General features: G+C 32.5%; 1 protein-coding gene across 3 annotated transcripts; it reads left to right on the top strand.

The window, feature by feature from the left end:
• Window positions 1–6,306: 6,306 nt before the first annotated feature.
• On the top strand, window positions 6,307–21,942 carry LOC138327254 (arginine kinase-like). Of its 3 annotated transcripts, none has more exons than XM_069273230.1 (8): window positions 6,307–6,386; window positions 7,934–8,006; window positions 13,148–13,302; window positions 14,000–14,259; window positions 15,543–15,691; window positions 16,731–16,896; window positions 19,119–19,305; window positions 20,617–21,942. In XM_069273230.1, the coding sequence occupies exons 2-8, from the start codon at window positions 7,993–7,995 to the stop codon at window positions 20,811–20,813; spliced, it is 1,128 nt and encodes a 375-aa protein (XP_069129331.1). In that variant the 5' UTR covers window positions 6,307–6,386; window positions 7,934–7,992; the 3' UTR covers window positions 20,814–21,942. The 3 variants fall into 3 exon arrangements, with proteins under 3 accessions (XP_069129331.1, XP_069129332.1, XP_069129330.1); XM_069273229.1 differs by having other exon boundaries at window positions 6,322–6,418; XM_069273231.1 differs by lacking the exon at window positions 7,934–8,006 and having other exon boundaries at window positions 6,308–6,386.
• The last annotated feature ends 306 nt before the right edge of the window (window positions 21,943–22,248 follow it).

The raw sequence follows: 22,248 nt of genomic DNA, 5'->3' as shown, positions 1-22,248 counted from the left end.
CATACATGTATTTTACCTGTACTCCACTATATATTAGTTTTGTACATACATGTATTTTACCTGTACTCCACTATATATTAGTTTTGTACATACATGTATTTTACCTGTACTCCATATATATTAGTTTTGTACATACATGTATTTTACCTGTACTCCACTATATATTAGTTTTGTACATACATGTATATAACCTGTACTCCACTATATATTTGTTTTGTACAAGTATATAACCTGTGCTCCACTATATATTTGTTTTGTACATGTATTTTACCTGTACTCCACTATATATTTGTTTTGTACATGTATATATAACCTGTACTCCACTATATATTTGTTTTGTACATGTATTTTACCTGTGCTCCACTATATATTAGTTTTGTACATACAAGTATATAACCTGTACTCCACTATATATTTGTTTTGTACAAGTATATAACCTGTACTCCACTATATATTTGTTTTGTACATACATGTATTTTACCTGTACTCCACTATATATTAGTTTTGTACATACAAGTATTTAACCTGTACTCCACTATACATTTGTTTTGTACATGTATTTTACCTGTACTCCACTATATATTTGTTTTGTACAAGTATATAACCTGTACTCCACTATATATTTGTTTTGTACATGTATTTAACCTGTACTCTACTATATATTTGTTTTGTACATGTATATAACCTGTACTCCACACTATATATTTGTTTTGTACACGTTATTAACTTGTACTCCACTATATATTTGTTTTGTACACGTAATTTACCTGTACTCCACTATATATTTTTGTACAGTTATAACCTGTACTCCACTATATATTTGTTTTGTACAGTTATACTCCTCCACTATTATTTGTTTTGTACAAGTATTTTACCTGTACTCCACTATATATTTGTTTTGTACATGTATATAACCTGTACTCCACTATATATTTGTTTTGTACAGTATTTTAACCTGTACTCCACTATATATTTGTTTTGTACATGTATATAACCTGTACTCCACTATATATTTGTTTTGTACATGTATTTTACCTGTACTCCACTATATATTTGTTTTGTACATATTTAACCTGTACTCCCTATAATTGTTTTGTACAGTATTACCTGTACTCCACTATATATTTGTTTTGTACATGTATTTTACCTGTACTCCACTATATATTTGTTTTGTACATGTATTATACCTGTACTCCACTATATATTTGTTTTGTACATGTATTTTACCTGTACTCCACTATATATTTGTTTTGTACAAGTATATTACCTGTACTCCACTATATATTTGTTTTGTACAAGTATTTAACCTGTACTCCACTATATATTTGTTTTGTACATGTATTTTACCTGTACTCCACTATATATTTGTTTTGTACAAGTATATAACCGTACTCCACTATATATTTGTTTTGTACATAGTATTTAACCTGTACTCCACTATATATTTGTTTTGTTACAAGTATTTAACCTGTACTCCACTATATATTTTGTTTTGTACATGTATTTATACCTGTACTCCACTATATATTTGTTTTGTACAGGTATTTTACCTGTACTCCACTATATATTTGTTTTGTACATGTATTTTACCTGTACTCCACTATATATTTGTTTTGTACATACATGTATTTTACCTGTACTCCACTATATATATTTTTTTGTACAAGTATATAACCTGTACTCCACTATATATTTGTTTTGTACAAGTATTAACCTGTACTCCACTATATATTTGTTTTGTACATACATGTATTTAACCTGTACTCCACTATATATTAGTTTTGTACATACATGTATTTTACCTGTACTCCACTATATATTTGTTTTGTACATACATATTTAACCTGTACTCCACTATATATTTGTTTTGTACAAGTATATAACCTGTACTCCACTATATATTTGTTTTGTACAGTATTAACCTGTACTCCACTATATATTTGTTTTGTACAGTATATACCTGTACTCCACTATATATTTGTTTTGTAACAATATTTTACCTGTACTCCACTATATATTTGTTTTGTACTATTATAACCTGTACTCCACTATATATTAGTTTTGTACATACATGTATTTTACCTGTACTCCACTATATATTAGTTTTGTACATACATGTATTTTACCTGTACTCCACTATATATTAGTTTTGTACATACATGTATTTTACCTGTACTCCACTATATATTTGTTTTGTACAAGTATATAACCTGTACTCCACTATATATTTGTTTTGTACATACATGTATTTAACCTGTACTCCACTATATATTAGTTTTGTACATACATGTATTTAACCTGTACTCCACTATATATTTGTTTTGTACATGTATTTTACCTGTACTCCACTATATATTTGTTTTGTACATGTATTTAACCTGTACTCCACTATATATTTGTTTTGTACATACATGTATTTTACCTGTACTCCACTATATATTTGTTTTGTACATACAAGTATTTAACCTGTACCCCACTATATATTTGTTTAGTAAATACAAGTATTTAACCTGTACTCCACTATATATTTGTTTTGTAGATGTATTTTACCTGTACTCCACTATATATTTGTTTTGTACAAGAATATAACCTGTACTCCACTATATATTTGTTTTGTACATGTATTTACCTGTACTCCACTATATATTTGTTTTGTACAGTATTTTACCTGTACTCCACTATATATTTGTTTTGTACATTATTTACCTGTACTCCACTATATATTTGTTTGTACAAGTATATTAACCTGTACTCCACTATATATTTGTTTTGTACATGTATTATACCTGAACTCCACTATATATTTGTTTTGTACATGTATTTTACCTGTACTCCACTATATATTTGTTTAGTAAATACAAGTATTTAACCTGTACTCCACTATATATTTGTTTAGTAAATACATGTATTTTACCTGTACTCCACTATATATTTGTTTTTACATGTATTATACCTGAACTCCACTATATATTTGTTTTGTTCATGTATTTTACCTGTACTCCACTATATATTTGTTTAGTAAATACAAGTATATAACCTGTACTCCACTATATATTTGTTTTGTACATGTATTTTACCTGTACTCCACTATATATTTGTTTTGTACAAGTATATAACCTGTACTCCACTATATATTTGTTTTGTACATGTATTTTACCTGTACTCCACTATATATTTGTTTTGTACATACAAGTATTTAACCTGTACTCCACTATATATTTGTTTTGTACATGTATTTTACCTGTACTCCACTATATATTTGTTTTGTACAAGTATTTAACCTGTACTCCACTATATATTTGTTTTGTACAAGTATTAACCTGTACTCCACTATATATTTGTTTTGTACAAGTATATAACCTGTACTCCACCATATATTTGTTTTGTACAAGTATATAACCTGTACTCCACTATATATTTGTTTTGTACAGGTATTTTACCTGTACTCCACTATACATTTGTTTTGTACAAGTATATAACCTGTACTCCACTATATATTTGTTTTGTACAGGTATTTTACCTGTACTCCACTATATATTTGTTTTATACATACATGTATTTTACCTGTACTCCACTATATATATTTGTTTTGTACAAGTATATAACCTGTACTCCACTATATATTTGTTTTGTACAAGTATATAACCTGTACTCCACTATATATTTGTTTTGTACAAGTATTTTACCTGTACTCCACTATATATTTGTTTTGTACAAGTATTTTACCTGTACTCCACTATATATTTGTTTTGTACATACATGTATTTAACCTGTACTCCACTATATATTTGTTTTGTACATGTATTTAACCTGTACTCCACTATATATTTGTTTTGTACATGTATTTTACCTGTACTCCACTATATATTTGTTTTGTACATACATGTATTTAACCTGTACTCCACTATATATTTGTTTTGTACAAGTATTTTACCTGTACTCCACTATATATTTGTTTTGTACAAGTATATAACCTGTACTCCACTATACATTTGTTTTGTACAAGTATATAACCTGTACTCCACTATACATTTGTTTTGTACAAGTATATAACCTGTACTCCACTATATATTTGTTTTGTACATACATGTATTTAACCTGTACTCCACTATATATTTGTTTTGTACAAGTATATAACCTGTACTCCACTATATATTTGTTTTGTACAAGTATATAACCTGTACTCCACTATATATTTGTTTTGTACATGTATTATACCTGAACTCCACTATATATTTGTTTTGTACATGTATTTTACCTGTACTCCACTATATATTTGTTTAGTAAATACAAGTATTTAACCTGTACTCCACTATATATTTGTTTTGTAAATACAAGTATTTAACCTGTACTCCACTATATATTTGTTTTGTACAAGTATTATATATATGTTTAACCTGACTCCACTATATATTTGTTTTGTACATGTATTTTACCTGTACTCCACTATATATTTGTTTTGTACAAGTATATAACCTGTACTCCACTATATATTTGTTTTGTACATGTATTTTACCTGTACTCCACTATATATTTGTTTTGTACATGTATTATACCTGAACTCCACTATATATTTGTTTTGTACAAGTATATAACCTGTACTCCACTATATATTTGTTTTGTACATGTATTTTACCTGTACTCCACTATATATTTGTTTTGTACATGTATTTTACCTGTACTCCACTATATATTTGTTTTGTACAAGTATATAACCTGTACTCCACTATATATATTTGTTTTGTACATGTATTTAACCTGTACTCCACTATATATTTGTTTTGTACATGTATTTTACCTGTACTCCACTATATATTTGTTTTGTACAAGTATATAACCTGTACTCCACTATATATTTGTTTTGTACATGTATTATACCTGAACTCCACTATATATTTGTTTTGTACATGTATTTTACCTGTACTCCACTATATATTTGTTTTGTACAAGTATATAACCTGAACTCCACTATATATTTGTTTTGTACATGTATTTTACCTGTACTCCACTATATATTTGTTTAGTAAATACAAGTATATAACCTGTACTCCACTATATATTTGTTTTGTACATGTATTATACCTGAACTCCACTATATATTTGTATTTTACCTGTACTCCACTATATATTTGTTTTGTACAAGTATATAACCTGTACTCCACTATATATTTGTTTTGTACATGTATTTTACCTGTACTCCACTATATATTTGTTTTGTACAAGTATTTAACCTGTACTCCACTATATATTTGTTTTGTACAAGTATTTAACCTGTACTCCACTATATATTTGTTTTGTACAAGTATTTAACCTGTACTCCACTATATATTAGTTTTGTACATACATGTATTTAACCTGTACTCCACTATATATTTGTTTTGTACAAGTATATAACCTGTACTCCACTATATATTTGTTTTGTACATGTATTTTACCTGTACTCCACTATATATTTGTTTTGTACATGTATTTTACCTGTACTCCACTATATATTTGTTTTGTACATGTATTTAACCTGTACTCCACTATATATTTGTTTTGTACATGTATTATACCTGAACTCCACTATATATTTGTTTTGTACAAGTATTTAACCTGTACTCCACTATATATTTGTTTTGTACAAGTATTTTACCTGTACTCCACTATATATATTTGTTTTGTACAATTATATAACCTGTATTCCACTATATATTTGTTTTGTACAAGTATTTAACCTGTACTCCACTTTATATAAGTTTTGTACAAGTATTATACCTGTACTCCATTATATATTAGTTTTGTACATATAAGTATTTTACCTGTACTCCGCTATATATTAGTTTTGTACATACAAGTATTTTACCTGTAATCCAAAATAAATTTGTTTTGTACATAAAGATTGAACAGTGTTTTGATTGCGTAAAAGGTGGTATGAACGCAATGGGATACAGACATATTCAATGTAGCGCGTTAGCGCTACATGTAGAATATGTCTGTATCCCATTGCGTTCACACCACCTTTAACACAATCAAAACACTGTTCAATCTATTTATTTACATAAATAAGTCTACTTTTACGTCAAATTTGAAACGGTGATGGTTGCTAAGTTGGGTAACTACGGTGGTCAGGATGACCGAAGATATAGTTCCGATTGTTGAATGTTATAGCTGCAGTTTGGTTTGAAATATAACAATGACACCTTTCAATTATTTTTAAAATATGTTTTTTTTTTCAGTTTGATAATATAACAATAATGTCCATTTCGAATAAAAATTGAGATAACCGAGGCGGAACGACTACCGGTACGGTATCGTTGTCAGGGTAGTGATGCGGTCCGAATTGGAGCGAATCGCCATATTTGATTTTCAACCGAGGAAAGTTACTGTGATGTAGCCTATTGATGGTATGACCGTTGAGCTACTGAATGTTTGTTATGTATGTATCGGTCTACGAATGCGATATAGACTAAATTCTTCATAGTCATGACTTTTATTTCATTGTACGGATGATAGACAAGTGTTTGCGTGAGTGTAGGCCTATTTTAACGGTGGTATGCCTAACGCTGCATGATGATACTGTTTCGGATAGGCTTCCTGTAATGTTTTCTTCTTCTGGAAACCAGTATATGATCTGTTAACCTATTGTTCGCTTAGATGCTCCGATAATTATTCACCGACAATCAGATGTTCTGTATATTTAGGTGAAATGAGTGACCGTACACACATGTACTACTGAAGTAACTATGGAATTCCCCGAACATTCCTGAGGAAAGCCCTCCGGTTGTAGCCCCGACCAGCGAATTATTTTGTTGTTTATTACCGTTACAATGCTTGAACACATCTTTTGTTTTGATGTCAAATACATATTTAATTGAATCTAATAAACCTCTTTATTGTTATATTGAAATCCGTCAACTTATGATGCAAAATCTTATCGAAGCGTGAACAAGAAGTAGTCCGAACCTACACTGCGTTTGTATTCATACGTCATTGCGATTACGTTAATTTGAACGCAACGCCCCTCCCATTGACTATATAGGTGCATATGTAAATATAAGTATTTAACCTGTACTCCACTATATATTTGTTTTGTACAAGTATTTAACCTGTACTTCAATATATATTTGTTTTGTACAAGTATTTAACCTGTACTTCACTATATATTTGTTTTGTGCAAGTATATAACCTGTACTCCACTATATATTTGTTTTGTACACATTATTAACTTGTACTCCACTATATAATTGTTTTGTACACGTAATTTATCTGTACTCCACTATATATTTGTTTTGTACAAGTATTTTACCTGTACTCCAATATATATTTGTTTTGTACAAGTATTTAACCTGTACTCCACTATATATTTGTTTTGTACAAGTATTTTACCTGTACTCCAATATATATTTGTTTTGTACAACTATTTAACCTGTACTTCACTATATAATTGTTTTGTACAAGTATTTAACCTGTACTCCGCTATATATTTGTTTTGTACACGCTATTACCTTGCTTGTACTCCACTATATATTTGTTTTGTACATGTAATTTACCTGTACTCCACTATATATTTATTTTGTACACGTAATTAACTGTACTCCATGATATATTTATTTTGTACACGTAATTAAGCTGTACTCCACTTTGTTGTTTACCGTTGCCATGGCGGTATTATGGACTGATGGACATTAACTGCCCTCAGTTAATATCATTGAAATGTTGACATTTATAACAGGATAAACTATGAGTTGGTGTTGAATAGTCTGAGAAAACACACTTATCGAAAACAGCGGGCCAGAGATATTGAAGTTTGTAACAACAAACGTATTAAACATAGAGTATATATGTATATGGTCGAATGAGGTCGACTTATATTATAATATTTGTCACATTATACATAAACATTTTGTAAAAGGGATGGCACACGATGATTGAAAAAGTAATAATTTTGCAGGAGGACAAAAAGGGTTTTTCACTGGATGTACATCAACAAGAGGTTTATCCTACTTAAAAATGGACCTGTTCAGGTAGAGCGACTAACAAACGTTTGACATTATTGAAGCTTCAGAACGTATGCACTGTAAAATTCTAGTTTTTTATGAATGCCTAACGTGTGTTAAAGATGGAAATATTCCTGCAGAATGTAGCTTTAAAATTACTAATATTACACTGTAAAATGTGTTATGAAATTGTAGATCACAACTTGGCTTCATGGTCTGACCGTATGTATTCATTTCACTGTACTGTACGTAGATGTAAATATTATAATTTTAGCAGAATTGCTAAAAACAATCTTTGGCTTTCGGCGATAGCCATCGAGAGTTGTGTTTTGTGGCAGATTTTCCTTTAAAAGTATAACGCTTAGAATTTTGTGCAGTTGACAAGTTATAATAACGCATGCGACTTAGTGCACTTCAACTTTTGGAGAATGTTCTTTGTATTAACTGATTGTTATTTAAATGCTAGAAAACCACATTCTTTTTTAATGTTTATTTTCAAACTACAATTTCTGTGACTCGTGACACTCCTCCACGTACTCATTCTGTAGCGTATTTAACATATGGATCGTTGCTGGTCAATGGTCTATGATGACTACTGGAAAAGATAAAAACAATATATGAATATTGATCAGCTGGTAGAGAATACTGTACACACAAAAATTAGATGAAGAAATCAATTTAGAGATTTCCATGATTTTATTTTATATCTTATTTGAAACTTGTTTGATTTGTGTAGTAAATAGTTTATATGATGTTTCATTCATTTCATTTTATTTTTTATTTTATCATTCATGACACCTTCATCACTTAATTAGTCAGTACAACTAATTCTGTGTGCTTAAAGTATACATGCCATTTATATGATTAAGCAGACGGTACTTTTGTTTCACACAAAGTTTTATTTTTGAATGTTAAAAAGAATTAATAAAGTATTTTTATTCATTGGATTTTTAGAAAATTGATCTTTTTGTAGAAATATATTTCATATATCAGGTTATACATACATGCAGTCTTTGTTTTCTAATATTGATCTGACGTTTCATTTTTTTAAAATGTGTGATTAGAGAAACAACCAACCATGGTGAAATAATCATTCATGCCAAAATGTAAACTCTTTAAATAAAAAAAAGAAATAGAATGCAATCCCTTTCATTAAGTAGTTCTACAATAAATACAACATTGATTACATAATGAACAGCATATATAGTGATAATATAAATGTATCAGGTTTGAACTTACCTTTGCACTGATTTTTCTACATTGTAATTTTCATTCATTCCCGCAATCATCCATATATAGTTCTTCTGTAAAAATAGAACACCTTTCAAATGCATTATCAATTCTAGATATGGATCTGAAACTCACAATTTTATTATTGGTTGAGTTTGTTGGTTGTATACAAGAACATAATAAACAGTCCATGTATCTATAATATACTAAGATGCCACTCCTGGTAAAATTTAATACTTCCTGCCCAGCATGTAAACGGCAAACCTATGTAGCTAGATGTCCATTCCCGCATCAACCCAGAAAGGAAATGTAAACAAACAGTAGATATAGCTATTTCTATAAATCACATATATGAACATATAATTTTATCATTACATATTAACAGATTATTTAGGTATACAAATAACACTTACAGGAACATTTTGCAGAATTAAATCCTTTAGATTTATGATCTTCGATGATGGGGTCAAATTCTCCTTATTTGAATATGTTGTTGGACTAAGTGTTCAAAACGTTCAAAATAGATGTTAAATACAAAATCGTGCAATTTATATCAAACATATATTCTATTTTAATTAAAATGTACTGAAATTACTTAAATTAATGACAGTCAACGGCAATTTAACTCTTTGTTTTACACACATGACCATTGACCAATAATATGCATGTGACCCCGTAAACTTGGCGTAAACAAACAGACACGTATGTAGAAATCTAGCTACAAGAGAAAGTCAACATCAATCTAGATATTATCACTTACCTTGAAATAGCAGAATTATTAACACGTGCTTTGTAGAAATTTTTAGATTTTATAAATTGGAAAGAAAACTTCAAATTTTGAAACTTGGTCGTTTTATGGAGCTCCAATTGAAGTAGTAGTTTGATTTTGTTATATCTAGGAATGCTGTTTAGATATAATAATAATTTGACCTCTGTTCAAAAGTATTTATGTATGTAATTAAGGTAGTGAAACCTCACTAGACTCAAACTCAAAACGTTAGGGTATGAAATTAAATACTCAAACTACGTAATACTTTTTTGATACTTATATACTTATATAGTAGTATACATTGTGCTTTGCTATGCCTCAGAAGTGTGGGTTGTAAAAAAAACCTGTAACAATATAGAAAAGGTTTACCTCGACTTTTGTAAGAAACTATTAGGGGTAAAACATTCAACTTGCAATATCATTGTGTATTATTAAAATCGAAGATTTGCTTTATACAAACTGCTTTTGTTGTGCCAAATGACTGAGGTGGAAACTCTAGCTCATCTAATTAGGTTTTCTTTGTGAAAGAGAAACTTATTAGTCTTGGTTTAGATTTCCTCTGGATAAACCAGCACAGTATTGATGAAAAGACTGTATATTGTGTGATAAAGTAACGAATTCTTTACCGTGCAGGGCAAAGCCTTTGAGGAAATATGTCAAACTCGTTTAAATGTGATCTTTATAAATATTCTGTTGTTGGTTTTGGAATACAATATATTTTTTTAAATGTATACCAAAAAAGTCGAGAAGAATTACGTACACTCTCTGTCTTAGAGTGGAGACACGGATATATAGAAATATTGATAGGGCTTTCAAACTTTTTGTTCTACGAACTGTGTTCAAGATGAATAACATTTTCACTTATTTGTCCCTCTTACCAAACAGTGAGACTTAAATATATTAAAAGGTATTATCGGAACAAACCGTCTGTTTACAAGCTTACACAACTGTTCAGCGCTCAGAATTATATATATATTATTTTTATTTAAGAACGATCAAAACATCAATAATTTGCTGTAAGAGAGAGAGAGGGTTAAGTTTTACTACATACAAATCTGTGTGTTTAAACATGCAAATGTACATATCGTAACAACATCACATGCATGTTGTTTTGTATGTGGACATATTTGATTGCTGATGGTCTGAAAAAGCCCAAGGCTAATAAAACTATTAACTATCCAACTGTGGATAGATGATTGAATAGATATGAATTGGGTGCACAGGTAAAAGTCTTGCCATGGTTGAGAAAGCATACAGTTAAGTGCCATATGTACACGCGTTTTGCATTTGCCGTGTTACAATTATATTACGTTCAAACCAACATTAATATGGCTTCGTTTGATAGCTGTGTTAGTGATAATGATATATTATTACACCAAACAAATTCAAAGACAAACATGCCTTAAGCACAGGGATCTGAAAATTATTTATAAGATTATATAATCATGGACCCACCAGGGTGCCCTTAGACCATTTTTAGACGTTTTAGAGCTCTAGATAAAAAACCCGACAAAAACCATACTCCACATGGTACTATATACGAGTACCATGTAGAGTATGATTTTTATCGTTTTTTTTTATCTAGAGCTCTAAAACGTCTAAAAATGGCCTTAGGGCACTCTGGTGGGTCCATGATTATATAATATATAACTAATTCTCAGATCCCTGCAGCCTTATGCTGAGATATTGATACTGACTCAGTTGTTGAGAACATCTTGTATTGGTATTGAATATAATGCCAGTGCCTGGTTTTACTATTCTTCGTGATATTTTTGACGATGAACTTATCAGCTCTACTGACAAAAGTTTGAAATAATCTCTGGAAAAGACTTTAAACAAAAAGCGTTTTTATAAAGCCCATTCCAGATGATGAACGGAACAAACTCTCTAAAACTAGATTTGCCCAAAAACTGACGCCAAAGTTAATCTTTTCAACAACTGAATTAATTGACGTCAGTAATTCTGGAAAAGACGACGTAAGACACGTTCAGTGAGAATCGCTATCCATGGATCCCGAAACCTTGGGCTATTCTTTGGGAGCATTTATCTTCGAAATCCGCAAATAAAATGGAGATGAATATCGAGGTAATACGAAATTATCATTTCTATCCAGCATTACCTACGTTAAAATGACAATTTGTTACGGTGCGAGATGATGGAGAATTCGAAGGAATGCTCAGCAAACTAGATCAGAAAATGAAAGCGACAAACAGCAGTCACATGCGATATCAGTAGATGATGAAGACAAAATGGTATTCTTACTTCAAATTATGTGTTATTCTGCTTCATATTTTGGGTCTCAATTTTGCTAAACAATACCAAAGATTTAGCGATCTAGTTAATGTTATTAATGGATCCAATGGTATTTGTGTTTACATTCATGTATTTAACCTATAACTTATACTCCACTACGTACCTGTTGATGTCTTACGCCGCTACTATGCATGCTCTTATGGGCTACAAATGCCCTCAGTCAATAACATTGAAATTTTGACATTAGTTATAGGATAAACTATGAGTTGATGTTGAAAAGGCTAAATAAAACACATCTATCGAAGTTAGATAAAATACATGATGTTCACGTACAAAACAATTCGGCTTCATGAAAAAGCCGCATTACAAATTACATACATATGTAAATAGCCTTTTAAATCTTAATGAGAAATACTAGAGTAGTATAGCACATCGTAGAGTAGTATAGACCATCGTATCCGGTAGTATAGCCCATCATATCTAGTAGTATAGCCCATCGTAGAGTAGTATAGCCCATCATATCTAGTAGTATAGCCCATCGTAGAGTAGTATAGCCCATCGTAGAGTAGTATAGACCATCGTATCCGGTAGTATAGCCCATCATATCTAGTAGTATAGCCCATCGTAGAGTAGTATAGACCATCGTATCCAGTAGTATAGCCCATCATATCTAGTAGTATAGCCCATCATATCTAGTAGTATAGCTCATCATATCTAGTAGTATAGCCCATCATATGTAGTAGTATAGCCCATCGTAGAGTAGTATAGCCAATCGCAGAGTAGTATAGAATTCTCCACTTGTAGCATGTAGAACAGACGAATAACTGTTTTATCTTCGGTATCCAGGCGTTACGTATTAGGACCTTTCTCTGGGCATCCAAGATGGATTCTGTAAAGTTGATTTTTGTTACTTCAGCATGTCACTCAAGTCGGTAGAAGATCATTGGAACAGACTCAAAAATGCATCATCGACTTCATTCCTGAAGAGGAATATGACGGAGCTGATATTTAAAGAGCTGAAGGATAAACGAACCTTTTTTAACGGAACTTTACTTGACTGTATCAAAGGAGGTGAGCCTTTTTGCCTATTCACCAGTCTTTCCTAAGTTCATATCTGAATGAATTACAGACCGACATGCAGCTTTTGTTGCGTCCCGTTATTTTCTTTGAAACGTTAAACATGTTCTTATAATGCATATACGATTTTTTTTGATTGGTGGTAGACAATACTTATAAATTTTAGAAGAAATAACACATGCTATCATTACAAAGACTGCAAGATGAAGATAAACAGTAAATAATATGATATGCCACTCGTCTTTAACAGTGGCAAATTATTGGAATTTCCTTAATTCTATGACATAGCCACTCACGTACACTATCTTCTATTTATATGATGGTCTATTTACTCCGTCTCAATACACACACCACTCTGCTACATGTAACTAGGAATCTACAGAAAATAGATTTTTGTGTGTGAAATAAATAAAAAAAAATCAAATGTCCATGAGTCCCTTCTCTGATTAATTTAAAGTTGTGTTATATTGCACACGTTAATATGGTTATCTGAATAATACTTTTAATGAAATGATGGCTAAGATGTACAATTGGATGTAATGACAAAGGATTCGTCCAGGGCAATGCGATTTCGTCTGACGTCTTCATGCTCGTTTCCAAAATGGCAGTCATTTCTAAAACAAAATTTACCCCCCATAGTAGTCAACAGCTATGATCACTTTGTCTGATCTTTATGATGTAACCCTTACAGGCTGTGTAAACCTTGACAGTGGCTGTGGTATCTACGCCTCGGATCCTGAAGCGTATGACGTGTTCTCTGGAATATTCTTTCCCGTCATCAAAGATTATCATAAAGTGGGCACGGTCAGTCACCCTAATCCTGACTTCGGTGACATAGACAATCTGGGATTCGGTGATCTTGACCCCTCTGGGAGATATATCTCATCAACGAGGGTTCGTGTTGGACGCTCACAGGCAGGCTTCCCATTTCATCCAACTGCAAAGCTTCATGTAAGTTAAAAATAAATAGCAATATGATAGTGATACCCCAGTTGTGCAACGTTAAGCCATATATAAGAACACTTTGGAAAAAATGAATAGATTGATGTACAGTATATTAATGAGAAACGATGAAATGTCAAAACGTCAAAAGTAGTATGGTAATCGTTGTGAACAAGATATGTTATAATGATACAGTTCTCTCAGGTATGTTTGCTAATAAATGAGTTTGAAGAGTGGCACCTATAACCTGAGAACCATTAACATACATCTAGCGCATCTAGCGCATCACCTCAGAACCATTTACATACATCTAACGCATCACCTCAAAACCATTTACATAAATCTAACGCATCACCTCAGAACCATTTACATACATCTAGCGCATCACCTCAGAATCATTTACATACATCTAGCGCATCACCTCAGAACCATTTACATACATCTAGCGCATCACCTCAGAACCATTTACATACATCTACATACAAAAACTCAAACATTTACATACATCTAACGCATCACCTCAGAACCATTTACATACATCTAGCGCATCACCTCAGAACCATTTACATACATCTAGCGCATCACCTCAGAACCATTTACATACATCTAGCGCATCACCTCAGAACCATTTACATACATCTAGCGCATCACCTCAGAATCATTTACATACATCTAGCGCATCACCTCAGAACCATTTACATACATCTAGCGCATCACCTCAGAACCATTTACATACATCTAGCGCATCACCTCAGAACCATTTACATACTATTTACATACAAAAACTCAAACATATTCCCCAGGTGTGTGTTTCGGTAGTACGTAGAGCGTGATACACGCTTGACCTACTATTATATTCATATATTCCTGTTACCAGTATGTTTAGTACAATTGATTTGTTTATATTAACTATGTATATATACTTACATATCATTTGTGTCGTGAATTCCTCCTGGTAAAACCTGATTGTGGACATAAAGCAATGATAAATTGGCGATGTTCACATTGTTTTTATATAGAAATAAAAAAACCCAGTTTGTTTGTAAATAGGTTGACATGTTGCCAAATGTTTAACTAACAATAAAACTATTGACCTTTACCTAAATACCATTGGTTCTCGAGTGTTTATTGTGTAGACCTTTTGAGGTGTTGCGGTAATTACGACTGCTAACTTTTTACAGCTAAGGCTAAATTTCATATCCGCATAAAATATTACACAAATAAGACGTATTCCTGTAAATTTCACTCTTCCTTATATTTCCATTTCCACGTTTACAACATTGGTCCTATAGGATCGAGTGGAGTTGGAGTCTAGAGCCATGGAAGCTCTACAGGCTTTCAGTGGGGAATTGGAGGGAACCTACTACCCCCTTAGTGAAATGAGTTCGACTAAACAGAAAGAGCTCACAGAGGAGCACTACCTCTTTTTACAGGAAAATAGGTAAGAACAGGTCGGAAAGGACTGGAGAAGATGGTTGATCTAATTAGGATGATCTAATTTGGCTGTTTATTGAATCCACACCCGTTAAAATAGTTGACACTTTGTGAATTGTCGCAGACATGATCCCACTCTACAGAATTTAATAGCTTCATTTTATCTTCTTAGCAATTTTTCAAACAAAATTATTTTTTTTAAATAGGAAACAATCCGTATCAAACAAAGTTGTCGTAAGTTGCATTTGAAATTTAATCGACGCTGTCCCAATGAATGGAATATTATTCAATGACATATATCCAACGTTACAAGTAGAATTGAAGGGTGTTGAACTGACAGCAACCCGCCATGACAAGTTCTAAATGCAGTGTTCCAAAGAACCAATTGCAGTTTGTATCCCTATTTAGCGACATACTTCAATGAACATCATAGTAAAACAAAAACAAAACAAAAAGATGTTTCGGAAGATATTTATATTTTCACTCTATAAATATGGGACAAAAAGACGAAATTCCAGCAGTGTGGACAAAACCTATTGCCAATTTCAGGTCACCCACACCGTACCAATTTATTTTGTCCTCACTGTTAAAATTACTTGTTTGCTCCATATTCACCATTTTGATCAATCACAGTACTTACGGAGTTAAACAAAGGGAAGGAACTCTGGTTGTCAGAATGCATATCTACCACTTCAGGTTATCCCTACCCTACATAATACGTTTGTAAAGATGCAGGAATATAACTATTGGATTGAATCACTTCCCTGTCCTGTATAGATATGGCGTTAGAATTGTACCTGCTGCCACTATTGCATGATCGTAAAAGGCGACTTAATTTAGGATCTTATCTTTTCTCGTCTCCTTACTTACTCTCTTATTCCTAACGTCTCTCTTGACAACATCTCACTTTTGGTCTTCGTTGAGCATTCGCCACTGTGAGGAAGGCTTTGGGTTCTGTCCCCTGGTTGAAACACACCACAGTCTATAAATGTTGTACATTTAGTTTCTGCTCCTGCTTCTAACAGCTCTTGTCTTTTTTTTTTTAGATTTCTTGGTGACGCCCATGTATACGATGAATGGCCAGTAGGACGTGGGATTTTCTACAACCCCGACAAGACGTTCTTGGTCTGGGTGAACGAGGAGGACCACTTCAGATTCATCTCCATGCAGCAAGGGAGTGACCTGGAGGCCGTATACAAAAGACTGGTATTGGTAGGTGTTGGTTAGGTCATGTTGTAGTATTAATAAGGTCATGTGATAATACGTTACAATTACTATGTGTGGTACGTAGCGATTTACTTGTACAATGGAAGAGTTTAATAGTCTTAAAAAGTAAAGAAAATAAATAATATATAATGACAATTTGGTTGTAAGAGTTCATGGTGTTGCAATAAGTAGAATTTTGTATTTAGATCATTTTTAGTCACCCCGAACATGAATGTCTGTCTTTCAAGATTTGGACATAATGATATAGGTATTTCTTTGAATACATCCTTACATGTTCTTTCATCTGTGTGTAATGATTGTAACTGACTTTGTGTGATTTTATTGTGCACTATATACATATTAGGAGAAAATGTGTTTATTCTTAGCCTTATATTCGATACAATTGATTGTAAAAACCGCCATATATGTCAATAAAATTTGTTGAAATGAAAAAAAAAGTGAAACGAAATATACATATATGTACTTAATATGTTTCCTCGTTTTCACAAGGTTGACTCTGTGCTACGTAATAGGAACCAAATGTTCAGTTGTAATCTAGTTACAATGAACCAAAATAACAATCTGTTACCTAGCAACGAGTATGATGATGTTGTTTTGCTGTTTTATAATTTTCGTTCCGACAGGACTTTTGATATCCGGGGGAGCCCCGGAGCGTAAGATGGCGGCCATGATGACTGCAGTCTACACTGAATGAATTAAGCATGTACTGAAGTATTGGAAGTACTCACTTAAATTGAGTCAGTTATTATAAAGTTGAATATCGTGTCCATATGTACAGTGTTTCATGTATAACGTAGTTATTTCTTCGTGCGTAATGCTAGAATGTTTAGTCTCCATTGTTATATGTAGTGTCATCGTAGTTAATCGTACTGGAATTTTACTGTGAAACATGGTATCATCTAGAGTTTACATGATGCTACCTTGGCCAACTTGGAAATGCTGTAAGATTGTATATTTATCCATATATATAGAAGAAAGTGGTGTCAGAAGTTATACATGTATAAAGTTTCCATGTTATCTTGGTCTTGCCCAATGTTTTAAAATGATGTATTTACTTCATATATAGAAAAAGGGTGCTAGAAGTTATATAAAGCCTTCATGTTACCTTGACCAACGTCTTAGAATGATATATGTAAGATACTTTACTACAGAAACAGACTATCAAAAGTAGAAAAAATCTTCATGTTACCTTGGTCAACGTCTTAGAATGATATATGTAAGATACTTTACTACAGAAACAGACTATCAAAAGTAAAAAAATCTTCATGTTACCTTGGTCAACGTCTTAGAATGAATATGTAAGATATTTATACAAGAAAAGATACTTTTACTACAGAAAAAGACTAACAAAAGTAAAAAAAGAAAAATCTTCATGTTACCTTGGTCAACGTCTTAGAATGATATATGTAAGATACTTTACTACAGAAACAGACTATCAAAAGTAGAAAAAAATCTTCATGTTACCTTGGTCAACGTCTTAGAATGACATATGTAAGATACTTTACTACAGAAACAGACTATCAAAAGTAGAAAAAATCTTCATGTTACCTTGACCAACGTCTTAGAATGATATATGTAAGATACTTTACTACAGAAACAGACTAACAAAAGTAGAAAAAATCTTCATGTTACCTTGGTCAACGTCTTAGAATGATATATGTAAGATACTTTACTACAGAAACAGACTATCAAAAGTAGAAAAAAATCTTCATGTTACCTTGGTCAACGTCTCAGAATGATATATGTAAGATACTTTACTACAGAAACAGACTATCAAAAGTAGAAAAAATCTTCATGTTACCTTGGTCAACGTCTTAGAATGATATATGTAAGATACTTTACTACAGAAACAGACTATCAAAAGTAGAAAAAAATCTTCATGTTACCTTGGTCAACGTCTCAGAATGATATATGTAAGATACTTTACTACAGAAACAGACTATCAAAAGTAGAAAAAATCTTCATGTTACCTTGGTCAACGTCAACGTCTACAGAATGATATATGTAAGATGTACTTTACTACAGAAACAGACTATCAAAAGTAGAAAAAATCTTCATGTTACCATGGTCAACGTCTTATAATGATGGAAAGTCTACGGCTAGTATACTAGATAAATCAGAAATGTACATGTAAATACCAACAGAAACAAGTACATTTGTCGTCAATGAGAGTATGCATTTTGTTCACACGATCCTTATATTTTCAGGCTTTGAGATCTGTGGAAGAGAAAAGCAGTGTGAAGTTCGCCCATCACCCACAGCTAGGCTACCTTACTTACTGTCCTTCTAACCTGGGGACCACACTCAGGGCCAGTGTACACATCAATATCCCATGCCTGGCAAGCCAACCATATTTCCACGAATTCTTGGAGAAACATCACCTGCAAGTCAGAGGCAAGTTTCCTAAGGTTTCGGAAAATTAAGAGCGATAAGCGATAGAAGGTTAATGGGGGATAATAAATTAATTGATCTTGTGAAAGCTTTCTTTGCCAGTATCCAGTTACGGTATCATAAGGATGAATCACATTTGACCATTTACGACCGTGCAGTGATAAGCAAAATAATTAAATAATTTGCATGAAGAAATTGTGACCTACTTCAAATTTTTATCTGTTTTCAGGACTGAAAAACTGCAAAACAATATTAATTATTCTCTAATATTTTTAAAATTAAATAGGACTTAAACAATGAAAAAAAAAGTTTCATCCTTTGACATTTGACCTTGACATTTTACCATAAGTCTCCGATGTTCTGAATAGCATAAATATACAGCTGATCCTAAAGTACCTTCATGTAAAACATTTTGCTTATCACTAAGTGTTTCCATAACCATTGTCTCTTTTAGGAGTATGTAGAACTCGCACAAAGATGCCGAGTGTACGCCCAAAGGACATAATGTCCTGGCCCCAAGATTATGAGACAATCCTAAGTCTAAAACAGTCTAGCCAATCACAGATGACGTTACAGAAAGTTACGTCATTTCTGATTGGATAAGACTGTTTCATCTAACGTGACGCTACACAAATTGGTACACTTTTAATACATTTGAATCAGAATTTTCGCTTTACAATCTAAACAGACAATAATTGTCCTTAAAAGAAATTAAGGTGCTTATATGTCATATTCTTTCCTGATGCTTATTATTTCTATTTGAACATGAAACACGTAAAATTTTGAAAAATAATCCGGGAAACAACATCGTGCGACAACCCTAAAATACCATATATTTTAAAACAAGGGAAGCAATAGCTTGCTGAATGGGATATTTTTTTTACAGATATTTGACTTCAAATAAAAATGAATTCAAAACATTTTTATCATGTCTAGACATTAATTAATCAAATCAAATTCAGGAGGTGTAGCATATTGGGTACTCGAACCTGCTGAAACACAGGGCTGGATCGGGGATGCTTGAAAGCTCTCTAATTATAAATATATGCACTGCTGATAAGTAAACATGTCATGAAATTAAAACTAAAGACATCTTTTTGTTGAATGTTAAGAAAAAAATCTAGATTCAAGCACACGTTAGAAAATTTTAACAATTATCTTCAAAAGTGTACCAATTTGGGTAGCGTCACGTTAGGACACAACAGTCATGCATTTACCCCCATAAGCTAACGCGTCCATAAATGACCATGGCTGTTAATAGGCCGTAAGAAAAAAACCCAAAAAAACCCTTATAAATCGTTGGTTTGATTACAGGAGTGAATGGGGTCCACACAGAGATGGTGGGGGATGTGTATGATATCTCCAATAAGAGGAGGCTGGGGATGACTGAGATCCAGATCGTACGAGAGATGATCGTCGGCGTTCAGGCCGTGTTGGCAGAGGAACAGAGACTGGACGGCAGCCTGACAAAAAGTGACGGAGTGCAGTTCGAGGGCAATATCGCAGCTTAACCATGACGCCCAAATAACAAGCTATTCTATGAGTGTTGAATAGTTAAAGCATCAGTAATTATGGATAGTGTGAATTATCTAACATTCTAAAAGTTTCTTTTGAGATATAAATATACCAGAGCCCAATTATATCAATATTCTTTGACGCCCGAAAGTTTATAACGTAAATTATTGCAAAAGAAAACATTACAGAAGTTAATAAATGTTTGTTAACTCAACATTTTTCTGAACTTCAGTGAATGAATGTTAAGGAAGATTGATGAAACTGGTGTAATGCAGGATATATTTACTTCCTATCATTCTGGTCAGGCTAAATCTTGGCTGATATGCAACATGTGATAAATGGTACAGTCAAACATCGATGATTCTAACTTCGATGAATCGAATTTCTCGCTATATCGAACTTTTTGTCTGGTCCCGAATTTCTTCACTATATAACATTACTAACTAACCCATGTATGAATCGAAGTTTTATGAATCGAAGTTATCGATGTATCAAACTTTTTTCATGGACCATTTGTTATAGAATCATAGGTAACTGACACTCGATGATTCGAATAAAATTTACCTGTACAGATCAGGTGTTCGCCGATACCCCGCGGCATGCTGTCACACCTAGCTGTCTCGCGACGGCCCTTCGCCGGACAATAGGGATTATGACAGCTTGTGTTGGTAGCTTGATATCATCAAGATAATTAATATCACTAATCAGGCCGATACCCGGTGCTTTGTTTTTACAAGCTGCGTTATTAAATCATTAGTACGGCAAAGATACAGTAGGTCGTTTTTGATGTTCGATGCCGCCATTGGTAGCGGTTTGTAGAATTTACGGAACGGTAAATAGCGAGCCACATTATTAGTAACTCATACTCAAAACTGTTACATTGCACAACTTTGGCATAAATACTGGAGCAAATCGATCATTCTAAATCGAAGTATTTTGTAGGTGTTGTAGCGCTTTCGGTTCCTCCTTTTTAGTTTCGTTTTTTACAACGTGTTTTCGTTTTTATATTCATTCCGTAATATTAATCATCGCTTAAATAGTCACCAAACGAACACTTGTACATGGGTTAGGCCTAGTACACGTAAATCTTGTTTATTACGTATTATACGTATTTATTTTGTTTTGCTTGTGACGTATTATTCGTTTTTATTTTGTTTTGCTTGTGGTACAATGATTATAAAGTTGACGGGACGGAAGCGACATGTACACTACTACCACAGTTGGTCATGGTAAAAAAACCATCGGTCTAATTTCAACCACGAATAATTCGAAGTCTCGATGTTTCGAAGTTTTTCTGACGGTCCCTTAAACTTCGATACATCGAGGTTTGACTGTAATTTGATACCGGTAATTTAGAATGTAGACTTCGGTGCCTTTACAGACTGAATGCTGTATTATTGTCATACTAGGAATAAGCTCACTGAATTATCT

This window comes from Argopecten irradians, chromosome 7 (genome assembly GCF_041381155.1).
Source record: "Argopecten irradians isolate NY chromosome 7, Ai_NY, whole genome shotgun sequence".
Classification (NCBI taxonomy): Eukaryota; Metazoa; Mollusca; class Bivalvia; order Pectinida; family Pectinidae; genus Argopecten; species Argopecten irradians.
Note: the sequence above shows the minus strand (reverse complement) of the source record. Positions and strands in the feature narration are given on the sequence as shown.

Coding starts and splice junctions, on each gene's coding strand:
- LOC138327254 (XM_069273230.1), top strand. Junction 16,897..19,118: donor TATACAAAAGACTGGTATTG/GTAGGTGTTGGT, acceptor TTATATTTTCAG/GCTTTGAGATCTGTGGAAGA. Junction 19,306..20,616: donor ACATCACCTGCAAGTCAGAG/GCAAGTTTCCTA, acceptor GTTTGATTACAG/GAGTGAATGGGGTCCACACA.